This window comes from Lissotriton vulgaris, chromosome 12 (assembly GCF_964263255.1).
Source record: "Lissotriton vulgaris chromosome 12, aLisVul1.2, whole genome shotgun sequence".
In the NCBI taxonomy this organism is placed as follows: domain Eukaryota; kingdom Metazoa; phylum Chordata; class Amphibia; order Caudata; family Salamandridae; genus Lissotriton; species Lissotriton vulgaris.
The window spans coordinates 38,132,037-38,155,042 of record NC_141700.1 but is presented as its reverse complement, the minus strand read 5'-3'; the positions used below and the strand labels follow the sequence as shown (position 1 = coordinate 38,155,042).

At 45.5% G+C, this 23,006-nt stretch overlaps 1 protein-coding gene across 2 annotated transcripts in view; it reads left to right on the top strand.

The window, feature by feature from the left end:
* The window catches only part of CPAMD8 (C3 and PZP like alpha-2-macroglobulin domain containing 8), a 1,208,079-nt gene that overhangs the window by 497,674 nt on the left and 687,399 nt on the right, over positions 1–23,006 (top strand). For both annotated transcript variants that reach the window (XM_086946939.1, XM_086946938.1), the window contains exons 28-29: positions 3,516–3,672; positions 7,086–7,160. In XM_086946939.1, coding sequence (XP_086803065.1) covers positions 3,516–3,672; positions 7,086–7,160 — 232 coding nt within the window. The remainder of the gene's footprint in view (positions 1–3,515; positions 3,673–7,085; positions 7,161–23,006) is intronic.

Here is a 23,006-nt window from a genome sequence, read left to right as displayed (position 1 = left end):
CTGCCCAGGGTTCAATGGTATCTTCAGGGTCTGTGTAGACAGGATAGCTGTACTCATCCTCATCATCGCCTTCCCCAGCGTCCACGTCAGAGTAAGTGGGTGAGACATCATGGGCATGTGGAGAAAGTGGTTCCACAAGAACAGGAGTCAAAGTGGAATCCTTCTTTTTCTTTAAAGGAATTTTGTAGGACTCCATTGGCTGTTCCGGGACAATTTTCCGTTTATGGAGGGAAAGTCTGCCCGTTTCGGCATCGATAAAGTGTTCTTGTTGTTCTTCCAATGAAGATTGTCGATGCTTCAAGGTGGGGACCACCGTCGTCGACTTCGGCACCGAGGGCACCTTCTCGGGCACGCTGGCGCCCATCCTAGGGGTGAAAGCCTTCGTTGCCACCTTCGGCGGCAACGTGAAGTGAATGGGCGTCGACGGTTTGAGAAGTTTCTCGACCGGCTTCGAAGGTGGAGGATCTTTCCGGCCGACAGCCGAGCCCTTCTCCTTGATGCGCATTAGGGAGTCCGCCACTTGCTTGGAGAAAGCGGCGGACGGTTGCGTCGGGCCGACGGGATCCTTCCAGGCACCACTAGGCGTGGACTCGCGGGTTGTGCCGCTCGTGGCCTTGTCTTGTTGACGCGGAGTCTCGATAACCTTCGGATCACCGAGTCCTTTGTTGGTGTTGAGCGTCTTTGGTGCCGATTTACTCGGCTCGAGCACCTTGACCTTTGTCTTCGGCGTGGCAGACTTCGTCTCGACGCCCTTGACCTGTGTCTTCGGATCGACAACACCCTTCTGCTTTGTCGGCGCTGACGGCTCCGAGGCCTTCGATCCAACCAAAGTAATGCGCACTTTCGGTTTCGAGGGGGGCACCAGTGCTTTTGCTTGCGTCAAGACCATTGGTTTTACTTTTGGTTTCGAGTTTGCAGGGTGCGGCTCAATAGTAATGTCCGTAGCCGAGCCCGAAGGCGGGGCCGTAGAACCCATTGTAAGATCTTGGGTAAGGCCTAGTGGCGATCCCTCCACCTGAGCCTTCTGAAGCGTTACGGCCCCAATGTCAGGTTGAGTTAGCTCTTCGCTCGAGCTATCTTCCGTGGCCCCAAAGGCCCCGTCATCGTCCCCTACCTCGTCGACGACTTTTTCAGCTTCGAACATTTCAGCGTCTGTGTCGTAGTTATAGTCGACCTCCGACGCGGGATTCGACAGGTTTTCACCATCTTCCCGGTCCGCTCCCTCCTCATCATCCCCGGCATCGAAGATGTCCACAGGAGCCGGTGCAGTTTGCTGGGCCTCCAGGCGCGCAGCGCGTCGATGCTTAAGCGTCTTCTTGGACCTGAAACAGGAACAAGCCATGCAACTGGCTTCATCATGATCCGGCGACAGACACTTGTTGCACACCGGGTGGACGTCGATGTGGGGATACTTGGAGATGCAGACGGGACATCTCTTGAACGGGCTCCGTTCCATGATGAGTAGTCGATAAGGTCTGTGGCGTCGACTGGGCCCTCCGCGCCAAAAGCACGCGGTTCTATGGAATCCGGCTCGGAACCGAGCTGGAAGAATCAGGCACCGAACACAAGACTATACCGACGAAGAAAACTAAAGACCTTTGGGCCTTAAGAAAGTTTTTTTTTTTTTTTAATCGATTCCGACTAGAGGGAACCAATATACATCCGACCCCAATGGCGGAAAAAAACAATCTGAGGATGGAGTCGATGCCCATGCGCACTGTAGTCCAGGGGAGGAGCCACCTATCTCGTGATACTTCGAAGACTCTTCCAGGACAACAATGTTCGATCATCCGGACCCAACACTAGGCGGCGATCTATGCACAGATATGAATTCAGCAGCCCACATGCCTCGAACCTATTGGTACGAACTGCCATCTAGTCGCGTCTTTGCCTTCCAAAATCACAGTGGTGTGGAGGCTGATAACACTGCAGAGACTGCTTTGCCTCACACATACAATCCTTACTGATGCCTCTAGCAAAACCTGAAGGAGTAGGGGAAGCAGCTTTTTAGGTGATTTGGCTCTAGACCAGCCCATGTACACCATGCTGACCAGGGCAGTCAAGCAAGATGGAGGAACGCAGATCAACATTCAAGTGCTGTGGTAATGTCAGAGTGCGTAATACATACCCAGATGATCAGTTTGTGTATAAGCCTTCCCTGAAGGCCCATTTTTATTTCTTCACCACATTTATAGCAGCTTTGTGGCTCACCATTGTTTCTCCTGATGACAAAAATAATGCAACCTCTCTGTTTTAAAAGCTTACGTGGCCTGAACCTAAGAATAAGGGCAGTTAATCAGGTGCCAGGTTTTGTGAGTATCCACCAAATATTTGGCAGTACAGAAAGCAAATCTTTTGATAATCAAGTTAATTTGATTTTTTAGAGAACAAAGATACATTGGTAGCAAATCAACAAAAAGCAAATCTTAACTCCTTGGACCCTCATGACGAGCTCAGCTCGTCATGATGTACACCTCCATACACTGATGACGAGCTGAGCTCATCATGAACAATGGGAATCAAGAAAAGTCAGCATCCTGGAGGATTACCTTTAGCATTCATGTGGTTAACAGCCTTGCACAGCTATTACATTTACTATATATCTATTGTGACCAATCGGAAACCTGCTTCCTCACTCTCAAACCTCTCAAGAAAGAACCCAAATGATGATGTCTTTGGCAAAAGATGCTGGGGGTGGCAGATTGTTATTACTGCGCGTCACCTCACACTTGGGTGAGTTTTCTATTGCAATAATGAGCCTGGCAGTCACTATAAGGATATACTAAAGAACTTTTTTTTCTCCTAAAATCAGGTCTTATTCCCTCATGATGTTTTAACAAGGGAATTATTTGGTTGCCTGGCTGTAATTTTTTTGCACCTTGTAGCTTTGGCCATATTCTTCATTCTTCACTTGGCTGTAGGTTTATTTTTTTCTATATAATGCTTGAATACCTCCTACGGGGATTATATTTCTCTCCTTGGATGATTATAGTTGAAACTACTTTCAAATTTGATGGGGATAACAAAGTCTATGCTTTGCACATCTTTATCAGCTCCCCTAGAGGATTATATTCCTTTTAGCATCCTTTCAACAGGCATGGAGGATTCTGAATGCAATACTACTTCTCCTTCTATGGGGCCTATGCTGCCATCATCAAAAACAACAAGCATTGGCATAGCCAATAGGTCTCGCCTTTAGGACCCTATACATGTTTAGCCATGCAACAGTTGATGTTGTTGCACCAAGGATATTGTGCTGGATAACTAAACACTTATAAGGTGCCAAAACCGAGACCTATTGGCTATGCCAATGATTGTTTTAATTTCTTTCTTTATTTTTTTTGAGGAAGGAGGGCCACATGGCTCCTCCACATGGAGGAGTGGTATCCCAGAAGAAAATCTGAGGAGCGCTCACAACTGAAAGCAGTTGTCTGTTATGATTTTATAGGGGGGTGCACTGAACATTGTATCAGGCATGTCTGCAGTAAGCATATCCTTGCTGGTTTCCTTTCTAGGTTAACTGCCTTTGTGTTGAAGTCCTTTGCACAATCGCGAGGATTCGTCTTTATTGATCCCAAAGAGCTGATGGCAGCGAAGGCCTGGATCATTCAGCATCAGAAAGGCGACGGTTCCTTTCCAGCCATGGGCAGGATACTGAACAAGGACATTCAGGTAGGCCACCTGGGGATGGGGATATAGCATCTGAGTTTATCAAGGCAGACTAGGTATGCAATAGGATAATTGGTATGTGCATGGACAATGGGTGCGGCCTTATCCAACCCGTTAAATGAGTATTGCTAAGCCTGTTTAACTTTCAAAATGTTTAGAATGTGTAGATTCTGCTTTTACGATATTGATAAGTAAAAGGACATGCTTGTAAAATGCACAATGCCAAAGGAGCAGCTGCCCTCTTTGGTGCACAGGAACTGATGCCAGGGGCTATGTCTGGCATCTTTGTTTTGCTACAAAACACATTTAAGGGGTGCTTTCAAACTTTATCTTGTCAGTTGTTAGTGAGCCCACACCATTTAGCTCAAACCACTTCACACTGCACCACTTGCAGGCCTGCACGGTTCATTGGAAAAGTTAAAGTACAAGCATCTGAATGGGAAGTAATATCCTGCAAAAGGCGAAGACTGGATATGAACACCTCACACCGAAGTGACAAGATCTCAGCGTCAACACTTCACAATTTTATTGCTCTATGTTTTGAGCAGGTAAACGCCCCTCACTGACAGTTTGTTTACAGAGGCTGTTTATTAGACCTTCTCAATGCTGCTAGACAGGAAACGAAAAGAAAAGAAATGGACAAATAGCTGCAGCGATCATAGCTTTCCATTGTCTTACTTCCTCCTGATTTCCAACAACCGAAGATGTCTGCTGGAATATATAATGACAACCTCATATGGAAACCTGTTTCACCCTTTGCATTAGATGAAAATTTATCAACATCACAACAACAAATGACGCCAAGAAACAGGTCAGATTATCTCAGATGACACATACTGTGATACACAGACACTACAGAAAGTGGGCGGCATGAAGAGACACTGCCTTGGGACACCTGGACATCTGGAGACACAGACAGAGGCAGACAATGGCACTGGGACACATGTCCCAGGGGAGTCAGTCCATGGTGAATATGCCTCTTAGGGGGGACAGACAGTGGAAAACTAGGAAACTAGGAGACAGACACTGAGACACATTTCAAGAGTGGCAGAACCCAGACATCAACAGACAGGGGGGAGATGGATATGGGATGAGACAAACAAGTGAAGGCACAAACACTGAAAGACAAGGACACTAAAAAGCTGTGATGCTGGGGGATAGACACTAAGAGATGGGACAACGGCAGACATAGACACTGGAAAACACAACCATGTTAAAAATAAGGACACTGTATGGCCCTTTAGTGGCACAGGCATTGTCAAATATTTTTCTTTACAAATACCAAATAACATTACATGACATAACCTATTTGTTCTTTCCATAATTAGTTAGTAAATTCTTAAGGACTCCCAGTTTGGGTAGAGAAGGAATGGAAGCACAGGGAGTTGAAGTTATAATAATAATAGAACATAAGACTGATAAGACCCTGAGTAACCTGCTTAGCCACTAGAGTACATTTTACATCTTTCCATAAACAGCAGTACAATTATTACTTGGTGGCATCTACAACAATATAAATGTTTTCAAAGGTTGTAGCTGGATTTTATAGCTTCTGAACGAAGCTCAGTTTATTTTCATAGCTTCTGAATGAAGCTCAGTTTAGTTAATCAGTCCTTGATGCTCCTCGTCGACAGGACCACTTCAACAATGGACCTCATATAAGTGTGTCATACCTTATTTAGGAGATTAAAGCTTATCCTGAATGCTATTAAAGCAATCAGGTTTAACGTGAATGTAGGAACAGGGGTCCCCAGTTCCCCGGGGGGTAGCTTGGCCCGAGCAGGTAGGCACCCAAAGGCTTAGGTGTAAAGTGATCACACAGCACACACATCCACTGAGACAGGTAACGCACACAATGACTGAGACCACACCGCCGCGGGGATTCGTCACTCTGGGACCGGATGCAGTGGTGATAGCGGCCCCAGGGTGCGCCGGATGACGGCGCCTTCTACCCCCACTCTTCCGGGCCTGGCGCGGCCCTCGGCATACGGCGGCAGCCCTCTCCTGACGGGGCCGCCGAGGGGGCAGATGGCCGCAGTGTCGGCTCAGCAGGCGGTCCTGGGCGCAGCGGTGATGTGTTGCGGACAGCGCAGTTGAGGGGCAGCGCTGCCAGGACGCCCGCAGCGCTCAGGCCGCGCATCGCCTCATGGTCAAAGGAGCGCTTGGAAGTTCCTCACAGGATTCGGCAGGTGAGCGCTTGAGGCACAATTACAGCACCTCTCAGATGGCACCCACAAGAGCGCTTGAGGGGCGAATTAGGCAGGACTAGCGCTAAGTAAGGAGCGCTTAGAAAGTAGCTCAGTTTGGTCAGAACAGGTCAGGGCCACACAGGGGGGCACAGGTTGAGCAGGGGAGCGCAGTGGGGATACAGCGCCGGTACCTGGTTGATGCCCAGCAGTCCTGTGGGCAGTTAGGTTTCTTCTTGGCGCTTGGTGGTTATGGCGCCCCTTTGTGGAAGCAGTTCCTTAGTCTCTTGAGATGGGGGGGGGGTTGAGTTGAAGGCTGCTGACAGGATTCCTCAGCAGGTCACTGCAGGTGGTCCCTGGGTTCCCCTCCCGCTGGGCCAGATCAGTGGGCTAGTTCAGTGTTCCTTACACAGCTTGGTGGGCAGTGCCTAAACCCTATCAACCCCAGTGGTATAGGTTTCTGACTAGGCCCTACCGCCTAAGTCTCCTGCATAGGGTCCCCCAGGTCAGTGAAGCCCCAACTGACTAAAAACTTTCCCTCCCTTCTTTATATATGCCCAGGTCAGGTGACCACCCTCTAAGGCGGCAAAAACAGACTCCGCCCCCTATTCTAGAAGGTTCCAGAAGCTTCTCTAGTCTAGCTATGGGCAGGCAAGGCAGGCTGGTATGGCAACAATGTTTAGGGGTTACAGCCAGCTCCTGGCAACTAGAGTGCGCCTAAAAAGACCACGCTCCAGTAGCAGGGGTCAGTGGCAGCCATGTTGGGGTAAGAGAGCACCTGCACCTTAGCATTGATTAGCAATGGGAAGGTGCTCGGAGAGCTAAGGCCAACAAAAAAGAAGGTGGAAAAAATGAGGCAAGGGCGAAAAAAATAGGGAAAGACCACCCTAGGGCTGACAGGTCTAACAGTGAATAATACTAAAATATTCAGGATAAACAAAATCATGAAATCTGTATTGTAGAGAAGGCTGGGTAGGATATTTTGAGCTCAGAAAAGTTCTTTCATTTTTGGGCAGAACAGTTCTTGAATTGCGTCTCACCTGGGTTGTTGCATGCTGTATGTAATTAGCTGTGTGGACTTCACAAGGGTATGTAATATGACTGTTACCAAGATCACTGAATGCAAAACCTAAGCTCAGCTACATACCAAAACAGTGGGGGGTAAACCAGAAGTTAGAACCCAGTTTTACATAAGTCAAAAGTTTGATGAGCTGTTTTGTTTCCATTCAGGGTGGTATCCATGGCAAAATTGCTTTGACAGCATATGTGGTGGCAGCCCTTCTGGAGACAGCTGTCACGTCTGAGGTAAGATCCAAGGAGCACTATCCAGTCCTGAGGACCATTATTTTGACTAGTTAGGATATTATCTGCGGGCCCTGACTCCATGTATATGGTGGTCTCACAAGATTTGAACTCTAAGGCTAAGCTTGGTGGTCTGAACTTGATGCCTGCGCCTGGAAGCAGGACAATCTAAGCACAAGACGAATTTGACAACATGACTCTTAAGAGATTCAGGTATCAGTAACTAATAGTTCCAAGTTTGCATTGTGTGTTTTTGTGCACTTTGAGACCATGTTGTGGTATGTAGTGTAATGTATGAATGAAGTAAAGGAAGCAAAACAAACAGACTGACGGCCTGATTTAGGGTCGAGTGGTAACGCAACATCTGTCATAAATTCACAGATGTCCCATCTGTCCAACCTTCACTTCTCCCGCCTCCATTGGAGGTTGTGGATCACTGGGTGGGACACTTCAGCACTGGTCCACAGAGACTTGGCCAATCCTTCGCCCAACAGAGATATTGACCTTTTGAGATTAAAATACTGAGGAAGTCAATGATGTGAACACTCACAAGTACTTTTCAAATGTGCAATCACTGGTGCCTACCTATCGCTGATACGTTTAGGACCGCAAGGACAGGATCAGAACCCTAAATGGGCCATCTGCAACTTCTGGAGACAAACTATTACATTATCCTTGATGTGTAATCTACTTTAGCCTTGAAAAAGCCCCATGCCTGAACGCCATTGAGGGGGTAAAACACGTGTGTCTGGTCCAAATTATTCTGCTGCCTTAAACTAAAATAGAGGCTGACCTATGTATTCAGCTGTTTCAAATAAAATAGATTTATGAGATGACTACCATGCATCTGTAAAATCGGACTACTGTACCAATCACAATTAACAGACCATGCTTATATTGCATGTCTACTGTTATTAGAATTTGCTTACTCCACCCAAATATTTTCATATTTATGGGCATAGATGTATTGCCCGCTTAGGGTAGGCAAAGAACGTCAAAATAAGTCACTATCAGTTGGCATAACTCCAGTATTTCTACCCCTCTGGATATTCCTAGCAACCACTGGGTTTCTGACAGCAAAGCCGCTTTCAGAAACATGCTTTAGGAAACTCCCTCTTTGCCATTAAGTATGGCTTCTGAGGTGCTGCCCTATTTAAGGCCCCCTTTCCGATGCCATTCTCCTTCTCTTGTATTTCTTTCCCTCTCCAGGACGGCCACGCCCACATATGTATATCACAGAAAAAGAACAATAGTTACTTACCTGTAATCTGTGGTTCTCCAGTATTGGTATCTTTCATAGATTCACATGCCTGAATCATTCACCGTCGTCGGAGTGGGAGTGCCACGGTACATAAAAAAGCAATAATATTACATAGAAAAAAACTTGGTACTAACCAACCAGGAAGTAAAGTAGCCCAAGCTACAGGAGAAAAAACTTCCACACTCATGACTATCCTAGTCATTTTGTATATCCCAAACTGCAGCCAATCAGGCGACAGCACCCACCAAAAGTTCTCCCCAGAGGCTCAGGCTCTCAGATTTTCTCGCACAGGAGTGATGGTAAACCAATCTAGCCTATGAGCCTCCGAGGGGAGGTGGGCGGGTTGCATGTGAATCTATGAAAGACACCAATACTGGAGAACCACAGATTACAATTAAGTTTTTTCTTCTCCAGTATTGGGGTGTCTTTCATAGATTCACATGCCTGAATCAGAGTAGATAGCTATACATATATATATATATATATACATATACATATATATATATATATATATATATATATATATATATATATATATATATATATATATATATATATATATATATATATATATATATATATATATATATATATATATATATATATATATAGTTCCAAAGTCCTGAACTTCGGCCACAATCGCCGATGTCTTCAACTGGTACAGATCACACAAACGCCAGAAATGTGAAATATACGTGGTTTATTTCCCCATTGCCACCAGGATGACGCATTTCGGCTACGTCCCTGCAGCCTTGATCACATAACAGTAAAGGGCCAATAGTAGTGTTTATATACTGTGAAAAGGGCTCAACACAGGTCACCATATGTATAGACATAGAAAACATATTAAGGGCATTGGACCAATAATGGATAACAGATAATTGTGCAAACTCGCATTATAAATATACCAATAAATACTAATAAATTCATATGAATATAAATAAATCCATATAAATATATGTACACTTGAAAAATAGGAGGTAAAAAAATAATCCTTCCTACAACCATATATATATATCAATTGCTATATTTACGGGTGAAACGCAGCATCTTATCTAATTCACAGCTGTACCAAAGTTCACCTCATATCAAGTGCTTATATCCATGTTTCCACAATAAATGGCCTCAAATCTTAAAACTTCCTATTACAGTCCGATGTACTCTGTGAAAAATTGAAGTGCAAGTGCAAGTCTAAATAAAGTGCAAAAAGTGCAAAAATGCAAATTTCTAAAAGAGTCTTGGATAAAAGGATATTAAAACCAACATATCAAAATTCCAAGTTACAAAAAAGCATTAAAATTCATAAGGTCTAAGTAAAAAACACATGAACGGATGACATGTTTCAAGTGGTAATCTATACATAATGTTTAAACACATCAATGTAAGTAATGTAGATTCGTTGTTACTCCCAAACACTAAGAACCAACTGATCATAACCTGAAAGTGCAGGTGCCAGAATCGTTGGGTGCAAACTCTAGGCTAGAATTGACATAACTGAATAAGAATGTCCGTACATGAATGCGAGGTTTATAGGAGAGGCAGCTGTGTTCTCAAGATCATAATGCTATATATATATATATATATATATATATATATATATATATATATATATATATATATATATATATATATATATATATATATATATATATATATATATGATTGGAAGACGCTATTTGTAGCATAAGTTTGTACATATGAAAAACACATAATCATATAATAAAATGTCTCATTTCTAAAAGCATGAAATTTGCAGTCACATGAGAATGTACATAATAAGCATGAATAGGCGTCAGAAAAGAAATGAGAGGAGGGAAACAGAGGCTCACCTTATCTGAAAAGATTCCGCAGAACTGCTTGACCCACTGAAGCATCAGTCTCGCTGGCTGCATCCAAACAATAGTGCTTGGTGAAAGTATGACTGCTGGACCAAGTCGCTGCTCTGCAGATCTGCTGAAGAGGGACCCCAGCGAAGAGAGCAGTAGAGGAAGACACGGCTCTTGTAGAGTGAGCCCTTGGAGTTGCCTGTAAAAGTCTTCCTGCTTGAATATGGCAAAAGTCAATAGCTGCAGAGATCCATCTAGCTATTGTCTGTTTCGACACTGCATGTCCTTGTTGAATTTTTCCATAAGCGACACACAATTGATCGGATTTGCCTATTGCAGAGGTCTGTTGCAAATAGAATTTTAAACACCTCTTGATGTCAAGTGTATGCAATGCCCTTTCCGCAGGGGACTACGGGTTAGGGAAAAATGTTCTTAAGATGACTGGCTCGTTCAGATGAAAGTCCGAAGGTACCTTAGGCATAAATTTTGGGTTCATGAGGAGCACTTCTGAATTAGACGTGAACTGTAAGAAAGGTGGATGGACAGTGAAAGCCTGGACGTCACTGACTCTTCTAGATGAAGTCAAAGCTAACAAAAGAGACACTTTCCATGTTAGAAATTTTAAATCCACTCTGTGAATTGGTTCAAAAGAGTGGCGCATGAGCTGCGCTAACACTATATTGAGATGCAATGACGGAGGTGGATGAAGTACTGGAGGAAACATTCTGAAAAGTCCTGCCGTATTATTCTTGAAGAATAAAGAGAAGTGGACCCATCCTGGCGATACCTTGAAATGGCTGCTAGGGACACCTTTAGTGTTGCATGAGATAAACCTGATCTTGCCAGGTGTAAGAAAAAAGGCAATATCTTGCTTGCTTGAAAAGGATGAATCCCAGCTGAGTGACACCAGATACAGAATCTTTTCCATTTAGGTCTGTATGTCTTTATCTTAGCAGGTGCTCTTGCTTTGGCTAGTACCTCCTTACAATCTGCAGAGATATTCAGATGGGAGAATTCAAGGTACTCAGGCGCTATGCCGCTAATTTCAGAGAAGCCGGGTCCGGATGGTAATCTGACCATCCTGAATGGAGAGGAGATTCGGTAATGGTCGAAATTGAATCAGTTCGCACTTCAATAGGAGAAGGAGCTCGGGGAACCAGTATTGGCGAGGCCACCTGGGGGCGATGAGAATCAGGTGACACGGTTCTTTCTTCATCTTCCGGAGAACCCTGGGAACCAACGGTATCGGAGGAAAGGCGTGAGCATATATTTGAGACCAGTTGATCGAAAACGCATTCCCCTGAGAGTCTTTGTGGGGATGACAGCTTGCAAAGAACAGGCATTTGTTGTTCTTCTTGGTCGCAAAGAGGTCTAGATCTGGATGACCCCACTGTTGAAAAATCCGATCCACCGTCGGTTGATGTAGTTCCCATTCGTTGGTGGATACCGTTGACCTGCTGAGGGTGTCCGCAAGAACGTTTGTAGTTCCCGGTACATGAACAGTCAAAAGATTGATTCTGTGTCGTATTAGCCATGCCCATATTTCCTGGGTTTCTTGAGACAGACGAACCAACCGCGCTCCTCCCTGTTTGTTCAAATAATGCATACTTTTAGTATTGTTTGTGTGAACCAATACTATGGCCCCTTGAATGATTGCGCCAAAGGACTTGAGGGCTAGGAAGATAGCTCTGAGCTCCAATAGATTGATGTGCCAGACCTTCTGTTGCAGTAGAAAATCTGAGAGCCTGAGCCTCTGGGGAGAACTTTCTGGTGGGTGCTGTCGCCTGATTGGCTGCAGTTTGGGCTATACAAAATGACTAGGATAGTCATGAGTGTGGAAGTTTTTACTCCTGTACCTTGGCTTGGACTACTTTACTTCCTGGTTGGTTAATACCAAGTTTTTTTCTATGTTATTATGGCATATTACTGCTTTTTTATGTACCGTGGGACTCCCACTCCGACGACGGGGAATGATTCAGGCATGTGAATCTATGAAAGACAACCCAATACTGGAGAATAAACAAATGACACTAATGCATTTGAAGAAAGCTCCCAGAATGAAAGGGACATTATTTTTTTGGGTTTTTAATTTGCTAAACACCGCCACCCGCTTTGGAGATTTGTCTGTGGAAAAAACGCAAAGTGTTGATCACTAGTTTACATTTATTTCTGCCGCCGCAAACTGTGGCAATAGCAGTTTCTGCATTGGGCAACTTTAAATATAGCTAGACATGGGGCCTCTAACGCCCCATGGTATTGCAGCTGCCACTCTAAATCCTACATTAAGATTCCAAAGCCCAGATTCTCAAATGTTTAGCGTCGGGTTAGCATTACTTTTTCCATGTAACCCGACAATAAACCTGTTTTGGGATTAATAAACCAACGCAAATTGGAATCTGCGTTAGTTTGTATGGAAAAGTAACACAAAGCAGCGCAAATCGCTACTTTGCATCAAGGGGGCTTTACATGGGTGGTAAATGGGTGTTCCCATGCAACCGCCCATGCTTTTTGATGCTAAACCTATTCACTAATATTGATAGACAGGATTTAGCGCCAAAACTTAACGCTCCTGGAAAGCAGGAATTAAAAGGAGAAATGTTGTCATTTGTCCTTTTGTTTCCTACTTTGGATGTGTGCTGCGCTGTGCAGCTGACATACAAAGTAGAAAACGTTTTTTAACTTGTCTAGCCATAGTATTTTGTACAGAAAGGGTACCCTTCCTGTACAAAACCTACTGTATGGCACTAAGGTGGCAATGAATAAAGTGACATACCCCCAACCCCATGGCCCCTCACTGGCTGGAAAGACCGTAAAGCTTAACAGGAGGGCTCTGACAGACTTCTCTGAAGCTTCTTTATATTCTTCGCATTTCACATGAAAGGAATTGATGCATGGTGTTATGCAGGGATTTAAACGCAGTAGGATTTCAGGCTAAAATCCGAAGACGGTAGTGCTGCTGGAAATGATAGCCTACCTCCTGCAGTGATAGGGTTGAAAAGCATGCTACTTGATGCTACAAAGTGCTGGTCAATTAAACACAAGGCCGCCTCCTCCACCTCAGCTCAGATTTCATTTTATATTACTTATAAGTTAGGCTATCTTTATGCCCTACTTCCTATTCTCCTTTGCCTTTGCCCCCTTTCTTCTCTTCCCCAGTACATCCTGTTCTTCTGCAACACCGATTTTCCATTCAGTGCTCCTCTGTCTCTTCAGCGCTCTCCTGCTGTCTGGTACTTTTTCTCTGCCTTCTCCATCCTTCTCAAATACTCTGGGGCATACATACAAATGGATTGCAGCAGCGGAACTGCACTTGTACCGACGTTCCGGTGGCGCAATGCCTGCTCCATATTTACAAAGTGGCATTAAGCCATTTTTTGTGGCTTAATGCAGCTGTGTAAATATGGTACCCTTTCACGCAGGTAACTGCGTGAAAGGGGCGTGCAATGGGTGTTGCTGTGGGCGTTCCACTGCAACACCCATTGCTTTTTGACGCTGCCCCAGATTTACAAAACAACTTACCAAATGCCAGTACTGCTGCCTTATTTCAATTCTTTTTTGAGAGTAGTTATACTGAGCATCCAACAATATAACCCCTAGACTTCTTTTTCTGTCTGAAATAAATCTTTTCTTTTTTTTAAATTATTTTACATATCAAAATGTACACGTTTTAACACATTTTTGAATCATTTTTGACATCCCACTCACAATAATACTTTCGAAATGCTTTTTCTCAGCATTCTCCTATCTCTTTCACACACAAACTTTAGGCTTACTTGTCAATCATTCATCATACCACAAACACACACCTTGAATCTAAGCTCTTACAAGAAACTCTGTCTTGAATTCCTATCTTAAAAAACAGCCATAGTAAGAAGTTTCACCAATTCTAACTGTTTTGACAATTCTAATTTCTTTTTCACAATCGTATGGCTTGGAACAAAAATGGTCTATGTGTTTCGGACTCCTATCTGTTTGGGAGTTCTCCTCAGGACCACTCAGCTTCTATTTCTTCCACTAGATTTAATGTGTGCTCTCTACTTCAGAAAATTAAGTATTTGGTCACCTTTTGTAGTGTGTCTCTTCAAAAGATGGGGGCCCGCTTCGGGGATGCTAGAACTTTTTAAGGAGGTATCCTTTTAATGTTGCCAAACACGGAACGCTCCATTATTCATTGGCTTCTATTTGATATGTTGTTAGTTTTCGGGGCGCCTTGTATGACTATCCCAAACTGAGTAAGTAATGGCTTAAGCGCGGAGAATGGTGCCGTGGTGATGGGGAACAATCTCTCTCTATTTTGTTCAGGCTGTGTATTAGCCACGTTATTTTCCAGGGGACGGCGCAAAGATTTGTGCCGTAATCAATGAGAATCGCCTCTCTCCTTTTTGTTCGGGTGATTGAAACCGACGTTTGTTAATTTAGTTTATAATCCGGGGGTCGTCTTGCGTCTGTTCCACTCCGTAGCCGCTTCCAGGGTCCGCGTCTGACGTCTATAAATCTGAAGCAGCGCTAAAAACGAACGCCATGCAATAGCAGGTGTTAGAATGGCGCAACAATGAGAAATACTTTTATTTCTCCTTGTTTTTGCTTTTTCCATGTGTGCTGCAAAATAGAAAGAGCAAACCGTCATTAATGATTGTTTTTGTGCATGAAGGTGTCCCTTCATGCACATAAACACATAAACAATCATTAAATAATGGGGATTTTCTACTTATATATGTGCTGCAGATACAGGGGTGCGCTGTAGTCTTGTATATTTGGTGAATCACTGCATTTTGGAAATGGCGTGGTGCTGCAAAATTTGCGCCATTTCCTTGTACATATGCCCCCTGACTTCCCTCTGCAAAGGAGGGAAGACCAGAAGATTAAAAGTAAAGAAAGTTAAGGGTAAAGAAAGAAAGCGCCACAGGGAGAAACCAGAATGGAGACAGACAAAATTGCCATAAGGAGGAGAGAATGATTAAGTTCCTACCTGTCCCTATAATCAATGGAACCCCAGGAGATTCTGCCATCGTGATGTGTTTTCTCATAGACAACATCAGGATTTCTATTAGGCATAGGAAATGGTCTTTGAGACAAAATGGCAAGGATGAGCGGGAAAGAGGTGATGTTAACTGGCTTAAAGTGCAGTCTGAGGTTGAAGGTGTGGCTCGTCAGAGAGGAGCATGGCCTGTTAGATAGCCTTCAACACTGTGTGCCACCCCACCATACGCACACGCCTCCACGACGCTGGAATCCAAGACAAGGCTCTGGACTGGACCACCTCCTTCCTCTCCGGCAGAACCCAGAGCGTCCGCTTCACCCCTTTCCGCTACAAAGCCACCGAGATCATCTGCGGCGTACCCCAGGGCTCATCCCTCAGCCCGACTTTGTTCAACATCTACATGGCACCGCTCGCCCAGGTCGCCCGACTACACGTACTCAACATCATCTCCTACGCCGACGACACCCAGCTGATCCTCTCCCTCATCAAGGACCCCACACTGCCAAAACCAACCTCCACGAAGGACTGAAAGCCGTCGCCGAGTGAATGAAGATCAGCCGTCTGAAGCTAAACTCGGACAAGACGAAAGTCCTCATCCTCGGCTCCACCCCCTCAGCCTGGGACAACTCCTGATGGCCGACCGCCCTGGGAGCAGCTACAACCCCCACCTACCACGCACGCAACCTGGGTTTCATCCTCGACTCTACTCTCTCAATGAGAAAGCAGGCCAACGCCATCTCGTCCTCCTGCTTCAATACCCTCCGCATGCTCCGCAAGATCTACAGGTGGATCCCCATCGAAACAAGAAGAACGGTCACCCAGACCCTCGTCAGCAGCAGGTTAGACTACAGGAACGCCCTCTACGCAGGAGCCTCGGCCAAACTCCTGAAACCACTTCAATGCATCCCAAATGCCTGGAACGCCTGATCCTTGGCATCCCTCGTCGCAGCCACATCACACCCCACCTGAGAGACCTGCACTGGCTTCCCGTCAACAAGAGGATCACCTTCAAGCTCCTCACCCACGCACACAAGGCACTCCACAACACGGAACCAGAACACCGGACCAGCATACCTCAACAGACGACTCAGCTTCCACACCCCCAACCGCCAGCTCCGCTCCGCCGACCTCGCCCTCGCCACAGTCCCCCGCAACCGAAGAGTGACCAACGGCGGCAGATCGTTCTCTCACCTCGCCGCCAAGACGTGGAACACCCTCACCACCCTCCTACGGCAGACCCAGGACCTGCTTACCTTCAGAAGACTCCTCAAGACCTGGCTATTTGATCAGTATCCCGCCCCCCACCACCCCTCAGCATCTAGAGACCCTCACGGGTAAGTAGTGCGCTTTACAAATGTTCTAATTGATTGATTAGATAGAGAATTGGCCCGTGATACAATATGTTGTGTCTGTGAGTAGGATAAGTGGTCTGTGATCAGAATGGAGGAATGATTACTTATTCTGGCCAATTGGTGTGTGGAGTGAGAAGAGATGCCAAAGGTAACCAGTCAGCCACGGGGAGGCATTGTGGTGCCTATGCTCTAGTTGTGTACTAGAAACGAGACAAAGTAAGCTGAAAATGTCATGTTGCTGAAATTCCTCTATCTTAAGTTCTTGGCTAGTCAGAATTCACCCAGCTCAAGGGTACATTTCTTAAAGAAAAGTGGGATCAGTTAAATTAAGTCATAACCATTTACATGAAATAAACCATTTACATGAAATAACAAACAGAAAAAAGGTCAAGAACATTGGATAACATACACTCAGCCCCATAAAATTGTGCAATGCCAGAGTTGTAAATCTGATAGAGCTGTATATTGTTTCCTTGCTAAATCATGAAAGTATGTTCCTTTTTTGTATTCTGCAATCTGACAACTGTTTTCAATTATGCTTACTGGTATGTATAATAAAAGAAGAAAAGTGAGGGCAAAGGTAAATGCAGCATGGAAATTAAAGCAAACATAGTTACATCAAGTACAATTAAACAATTGCAATGAATACTGGCTGCCAAGTTCCTGGCTCATGAAGTAATCCAGAGGGTTCATTATAAACAGCCCACAGAGACCTGCAGCACTTATCTCTCAAGACTATTAGACAGTCTGCTTCATTGATGCTAAAGAAGACCTGCAGTCAGTGCCGGAAATGAGTAGGATTCAGCTACCTGAATACAATGAAGGGGTTTCTTATTTTCCCTTAGAACGATGGTCTGATTTAAAAAGCCATCACCTCTTCTTTGTTTTGAGTATCATCCTGGTGGGAGCTATCTGGAGCCTAACACCAAAATGCCAATGCAAAGGAGGGAAAACAGGCACACAGCTTATCACTTCACATGTACTTAAGAGAAACTGCGATTCAGAGGCAGGTTTTGACTTTGTTTATGCTCTGTAAGAATGCTACATTCATCGTCGGTATGAGTAATTACACAAATAACGATTTAAATAGCACCTATTGTTTTTTATTTTTTTGTAGCCCTACTTATCCCAATGTAAGGTGTGGTTGGAGCATTTTGGGACTGCCGCAACCGCCAGGGATCTGCAATATGCATGGGGGTGCCACTGCGACACTGCCATGCATATTACGAGACCAGGACTCGGAGTAATGGAGATTACCAGTGAGTAAACGGGCATTACCTCCTCGTCTGTCTTCCCGTCCCATTCCTTAACAGTGAGCCCATACCAAAGCACACAGTGATTGTAAGAAAGAAAGACCAGAAATTGCAGCAAACAGGTCAATTTAATCAAAAAGAAAGCTGTGTAAATCATAAACTATGTACAGCAGACAAGACATGAGAGCCAGAAGCAGCCGAGGCCGCCATCCTCAACTGAAGACGGAAATGGGTAATGGGAAACAAAGGTATGGGGACAAGCCCACGTGACAGCATTACAAAGGTCACGCAAGGAGGCACCTTAGAACAGGTCCCAGGAGGAGGAGACGCCCCGGGTGGACCTACCCTGGACTGAAGAAGGGAGAGGACAGTGAGCGGACTCATAAACCGAAACCACAGCACACTTCACCCAATGAGTGACGGTGGATAAGGAAGGACGAAGGCCATTCCCAGAGGTCCTGTAGGTAACAAACAAGGAATCAACCATACGAAAGGCACTGGTCCGATCCAAATAGATGCGGAGAGCCCTCAACACATTCAAAGAATGCAGAACCACATCCTCTGGGGAGGAGGGGTCTGAAAAAAGACAGGGAGGACAATATCCTACTGACAGTGGAAAGAAGACAAAACCTTGGGCAGAAAAAACTGCCTAGGACAAAGAATCACTTTGTCAGAGCAAAAACGCAAAAAAGGGGGGAAGCCATCAAAGCACCCAGCTCACCAACCCGCCGCCCAGAAGAAATGGCCACCAAAAACCTTAGCCGTAAGGAACTTAAGGTCCACAGAGAGCAAAGGGTCAAAAGGGGCCCAGTCACGGCCTGCAGAACCAGGGGAAGATCCTAGGCCGGGACCGGACAGTGAGAGACAGGACACTGAATCAAAAAACTCCGTAAGAGGCTAGCCACCAAAGGGGGGACAGAAGACACAGAAGAACCCTCAAAAGCAGGAATGGTAGCCCATTGCGCATGGAGAGTGGAGACTTTGAGCCCCAGGACAACCCCATCTCTTAAGAAGTTCAGCGCCCGTACAGCCGCACAGGCGGAGGAAAGCAGACCCTTCCCTAGGCACCAGGAGGAGAAGTTCTTCCAATGCCAGTCATAAGACTTCACGGAGGAAGGGAGTCTAGACAATTGGCTTGGTTGTCGGTCTGAACAGAGATGGCACGGCGCAGAAGGAGAGGAGCAAACCACAGAAGAGCCAACCACACTGCCTGCAAATCCTTCCAAGTTCGATGACTGGAGAGACTCGAACTGGGACCACTGACCCTGAGCCTTCGAAGCACCCAGGACCGCACCCCAGCCCACAGCACTGGCATCGGTTGATAACACCATCACAGCCGGAGGCGGAGGAGGAAGAAGGTCGAAACCCCGAGAAAGAGACTGAGGGGACAACCACCATTGGAGAGCAGGCCGAATTCCCTGTGTAACAGGAATAAAAGCGTCGTAGTCCTTAGAGGCATGATCCCAGTGGGCCAGAATGTGATGCAGGAGGGGATACAAATGCAGATGGGCCCAAGTGGGGAGATGCAGAGTGGAAGCCATCTCCCCCTGACTCCGCAACCAGAGTCGGGCAGACACCTGGGACTGGGACAGAACCAATGAAAGGTGTCTGAACAAAGTTGATTGTCTCTCCTGGGAGAGGAAAATACTTGTAGCAAACAAGGGTCCCCTGTAGTGAGGATAGTAGTCACCCCTAGGTCTGGGAAAAAAGCACTGTGAAGGTATCAACCCAGGCAGTAATGAACAGGACTTGCCCACGTAATAGTGATAGGACACAACAACCCACTTCCGTAGCAAAGATCTGGGAGAGGAACACCATCCCCAGATCCATACGGAAGAGAGCCCCTAGGAACTTCAGAGTCTGGAAGGGCAGCAGGGAGGACTTCCTGTGATTGATTAGGAGCCCATAGGACTCCAGAAGACGACAGACCTGGTCCACATCAGACAGAGCCTGAGAGAAAGAAGGAAAAACAATCAACCAATCATCCAGGTAGGGAAAAAATTGAAGACCTCTGGAATGGAGAATACCCACCAGAAGGGCAAAGAGCTTTGTGAAAACCCTTGGCACCGATGAAAGGCCGAAAGGAAGCACCTGAAACTGAAAGTTCAGGGAGTCGACAGCAAAACGGAGAAATCGCTGATCCGCAGGATGGAAAAGCATGTGCAGATAGGCATCCATCAGGTCCAGTGAGGCAAGGAAACACCCCAGAAGCACCAGATGCAGGATAGACAGCAAAGTAACCATTTTTAAAGAAGGCCTGGCAATGTAGAGATTAACCCTCTTCAGATCCAAAACAGGGTACAGGTCCGCTGTATCCTTTTTGGAGACCAGGAAGAGGACCGAATAACTACCCTGGCCCCGTTCCAGAGGAGGAACCTCCATGATAGCCGCCTTCTCCAACAGAAGCCGCACACCCTCCAGCAAAGCTGTCCGCCTCAGAGGATGACGAGGCAGAGGAGTCTCCCGGAAGACCAGAGGGGGAGGAGAGGAAAACTCGATCCGATAACCTGTTTACACTGTCTGCACCGCCCAGGCATCCGGAAGAGCCAACCAATGATGTACAAAAAAGCGAAGGCGACGACCAACTGGAAAAGGCAGACAGTCATTGTTTAGGAGGAGTGGAGGCAGAACCACTGGCTATATTGGAAGGATTGCAGCTTATGAATTGCAAGTAACAAGAGATCTCTGTGTCAACAGCAGTAACCCCACTTACCCATCTGCATACAATACACATCTGTGACCTGCATGCTACTCAATGTGTTTTGCAGGAAACACACTAACCCTCTGTACTGCTCCGAATGGAGTAACCATGCACTTTATAAATCATTATGAGTCAGAACGGTGACTATATAAAACGCAGATCTCTCAAGCAAGAGAATTAACTCTTCCCATCATTGTTATCCCCTGAAATTTGCTGGGCACACAAAGGTCTCCTCAGCAGGTGCCTTAATCACATAAGATATGCATAATCACATAAGAATGCAGCCTCTTAGTGACCAATGGAGTAAGCCAGAACAGGTTTACTGTCAGATTTGTCCTTGTTGACATTTTCTTTGGGGTAGAGTTTAAAAACATATAGATTGATTGTCAGACTCTGCTTTTCATGACTCTGACCCTCGTGACTAAAAACCTCTTTCCATTGCCTCACTTTGACCCAGAATGTATGGGTTTCCAGAGTAGCTTTTTCCCAATTCCTGCACTACCTACGTCTGAGCAATTCTGTAGCTACATGCCCAATTTCAGGGAACTTTCTGAGAACAATGTCAATATATGTTTAAGCCACTGGTGCAACTTATACGCCCATTTGGAGTACATGGCTAAATATGGATGAAATACTGAGAAGAGGCAATTACATCAGTGCTGGGGTTACCTCTTGGCATAGAGAGCTGCATAATAACACGTGATGTTTGCCCATTTATTTATCCCCCGTAATTAAACCAGTATATTGCTGGTGTTAATGCCAAAAGCATTTTGAACACATGATGGTCTCTGCCTTATTTGGAAGATCCAGGGAGCCAGTTTACCATGCCTGTGCTTATCAAGTTGCAAGAGCAAACCCCTCACAATTGTCTTCTCTGCATTTTCAACAGTTCTTAGTAAAGGGTGTTTCACCAGTCCAATAAGCTTAAAACTAGGGGTCTTACTAGCAGTGGGTAATTTTTTTTAAAACATAAGTGCAGGGGCTCTCATCACGAGGCTGCTTGGACCAGCATATTTCTCCTGTTAGCACCGTCTAAAGCAGAACCAGAACTACAAAAAATGAAACCCTACAAGTGGGGAGAGAGTGTGGTGTAATGGCCAGAGCTGCCGACTTCGGAGCAGGGAAACCAGGTTTGAGTTCCAGAGTTGGCTCAACATCCTATGATTCTGGGAAAATCACTCAATTTCCATCTGCCTACAAAAGAAATCAATGTGTCCTTAACTGGTGCTCAGTTTGCACGATAATTAAGTGCTGGTGCTATCCTCAACGAAAAAGAAAATTAATTTTGGAGACACGTTGATTTGGGGGGAGGGCTTAAATGAATTCAACAGTACTCTGACGTTGTGTACTTTAGGCAGTGGGGCCAGTTCTTGCCCTAATGTTGTGTATTGGTTCCTGCCTTAGAATGGTGTAACAGATAAAGGTGAAAATTGGGTAGGATGATTACATATGATGAGTGTGTGTCACTGAGCCACGCTAGCCAATGACCATGTGATGCATCCACCCTTAAAATAAAAAAACAGACTGAAGATGTAAGCTGGTGTTGGTAAAGTGCCAGAAATATCCTTTCTGCAGTATGAATTGAACCTGTGTCGTTTGTGTTTATCTGGTTAGTTAGGTTCTAAGCCAATGTGCACATATACATTTCGAAGTGGGGAGGTGGACGGAGAAACAGGTATGCAGATGTTAACCTATGCATGATACATCAGGCTCTGCTATGCCCAAAAGCCATTATTAGTGTCATTGTAGAATAGAGAGGGAGTTTCTTTTGATGCCAAGTGTAGGAAGGTGGATACCTGACGATTGTTACCCCACATTTTTTGCCTAGTGTTTAGCTGGTTTTCAACTTAGTTGGCCTGGGATCCTGCTAATCAGGGCCCCAGGCTATCTGCTCTCTCTTTAAAATGGACTCCATGTACCCTAGGTACATCTCCAATTGGATACTGGGTCACCTTATGAGCCCCTGTACAGTGTACTATAGGTACCCAGGGAAGAGTTGCATCCAAGGCCTACCAGGGGCTGCAGCATGTATTATGCCACCCCTGGCTGGTCACCCAAATTGACACACCTGGCTGATCACTCAGCTGGGGCAAGGTCGTGTACTCACCCCTTGCTTAGATATAGTATACCTATATCTAACCTTATGTCTGGACACATATACACCTATAAGTCACTCCTATGGCAGGCTTAACAATCCTGAAGGCAGAGTGCTTGGTTTTATTTGAGATGGTGCTCTAGCATGAGCTGAGCCTGTCTGCAGCTTTCGGAACCATGTCCTTATAGCTGTTCTAGGATATTGCCATACCATAAACTCTTAAGTGCATTATGAACCTCCCGGTTAAATGCGAACTATGGTTTGGCTTTATCAAAACATGTCGAGTAAGGTGTCATACGATTTAGAATACTACCCCCTCGCTAGTCCTGGCGACGGGGGTAGTATTCCACCCTTCTAAAGGGAGAAGACATGTTGTTCCT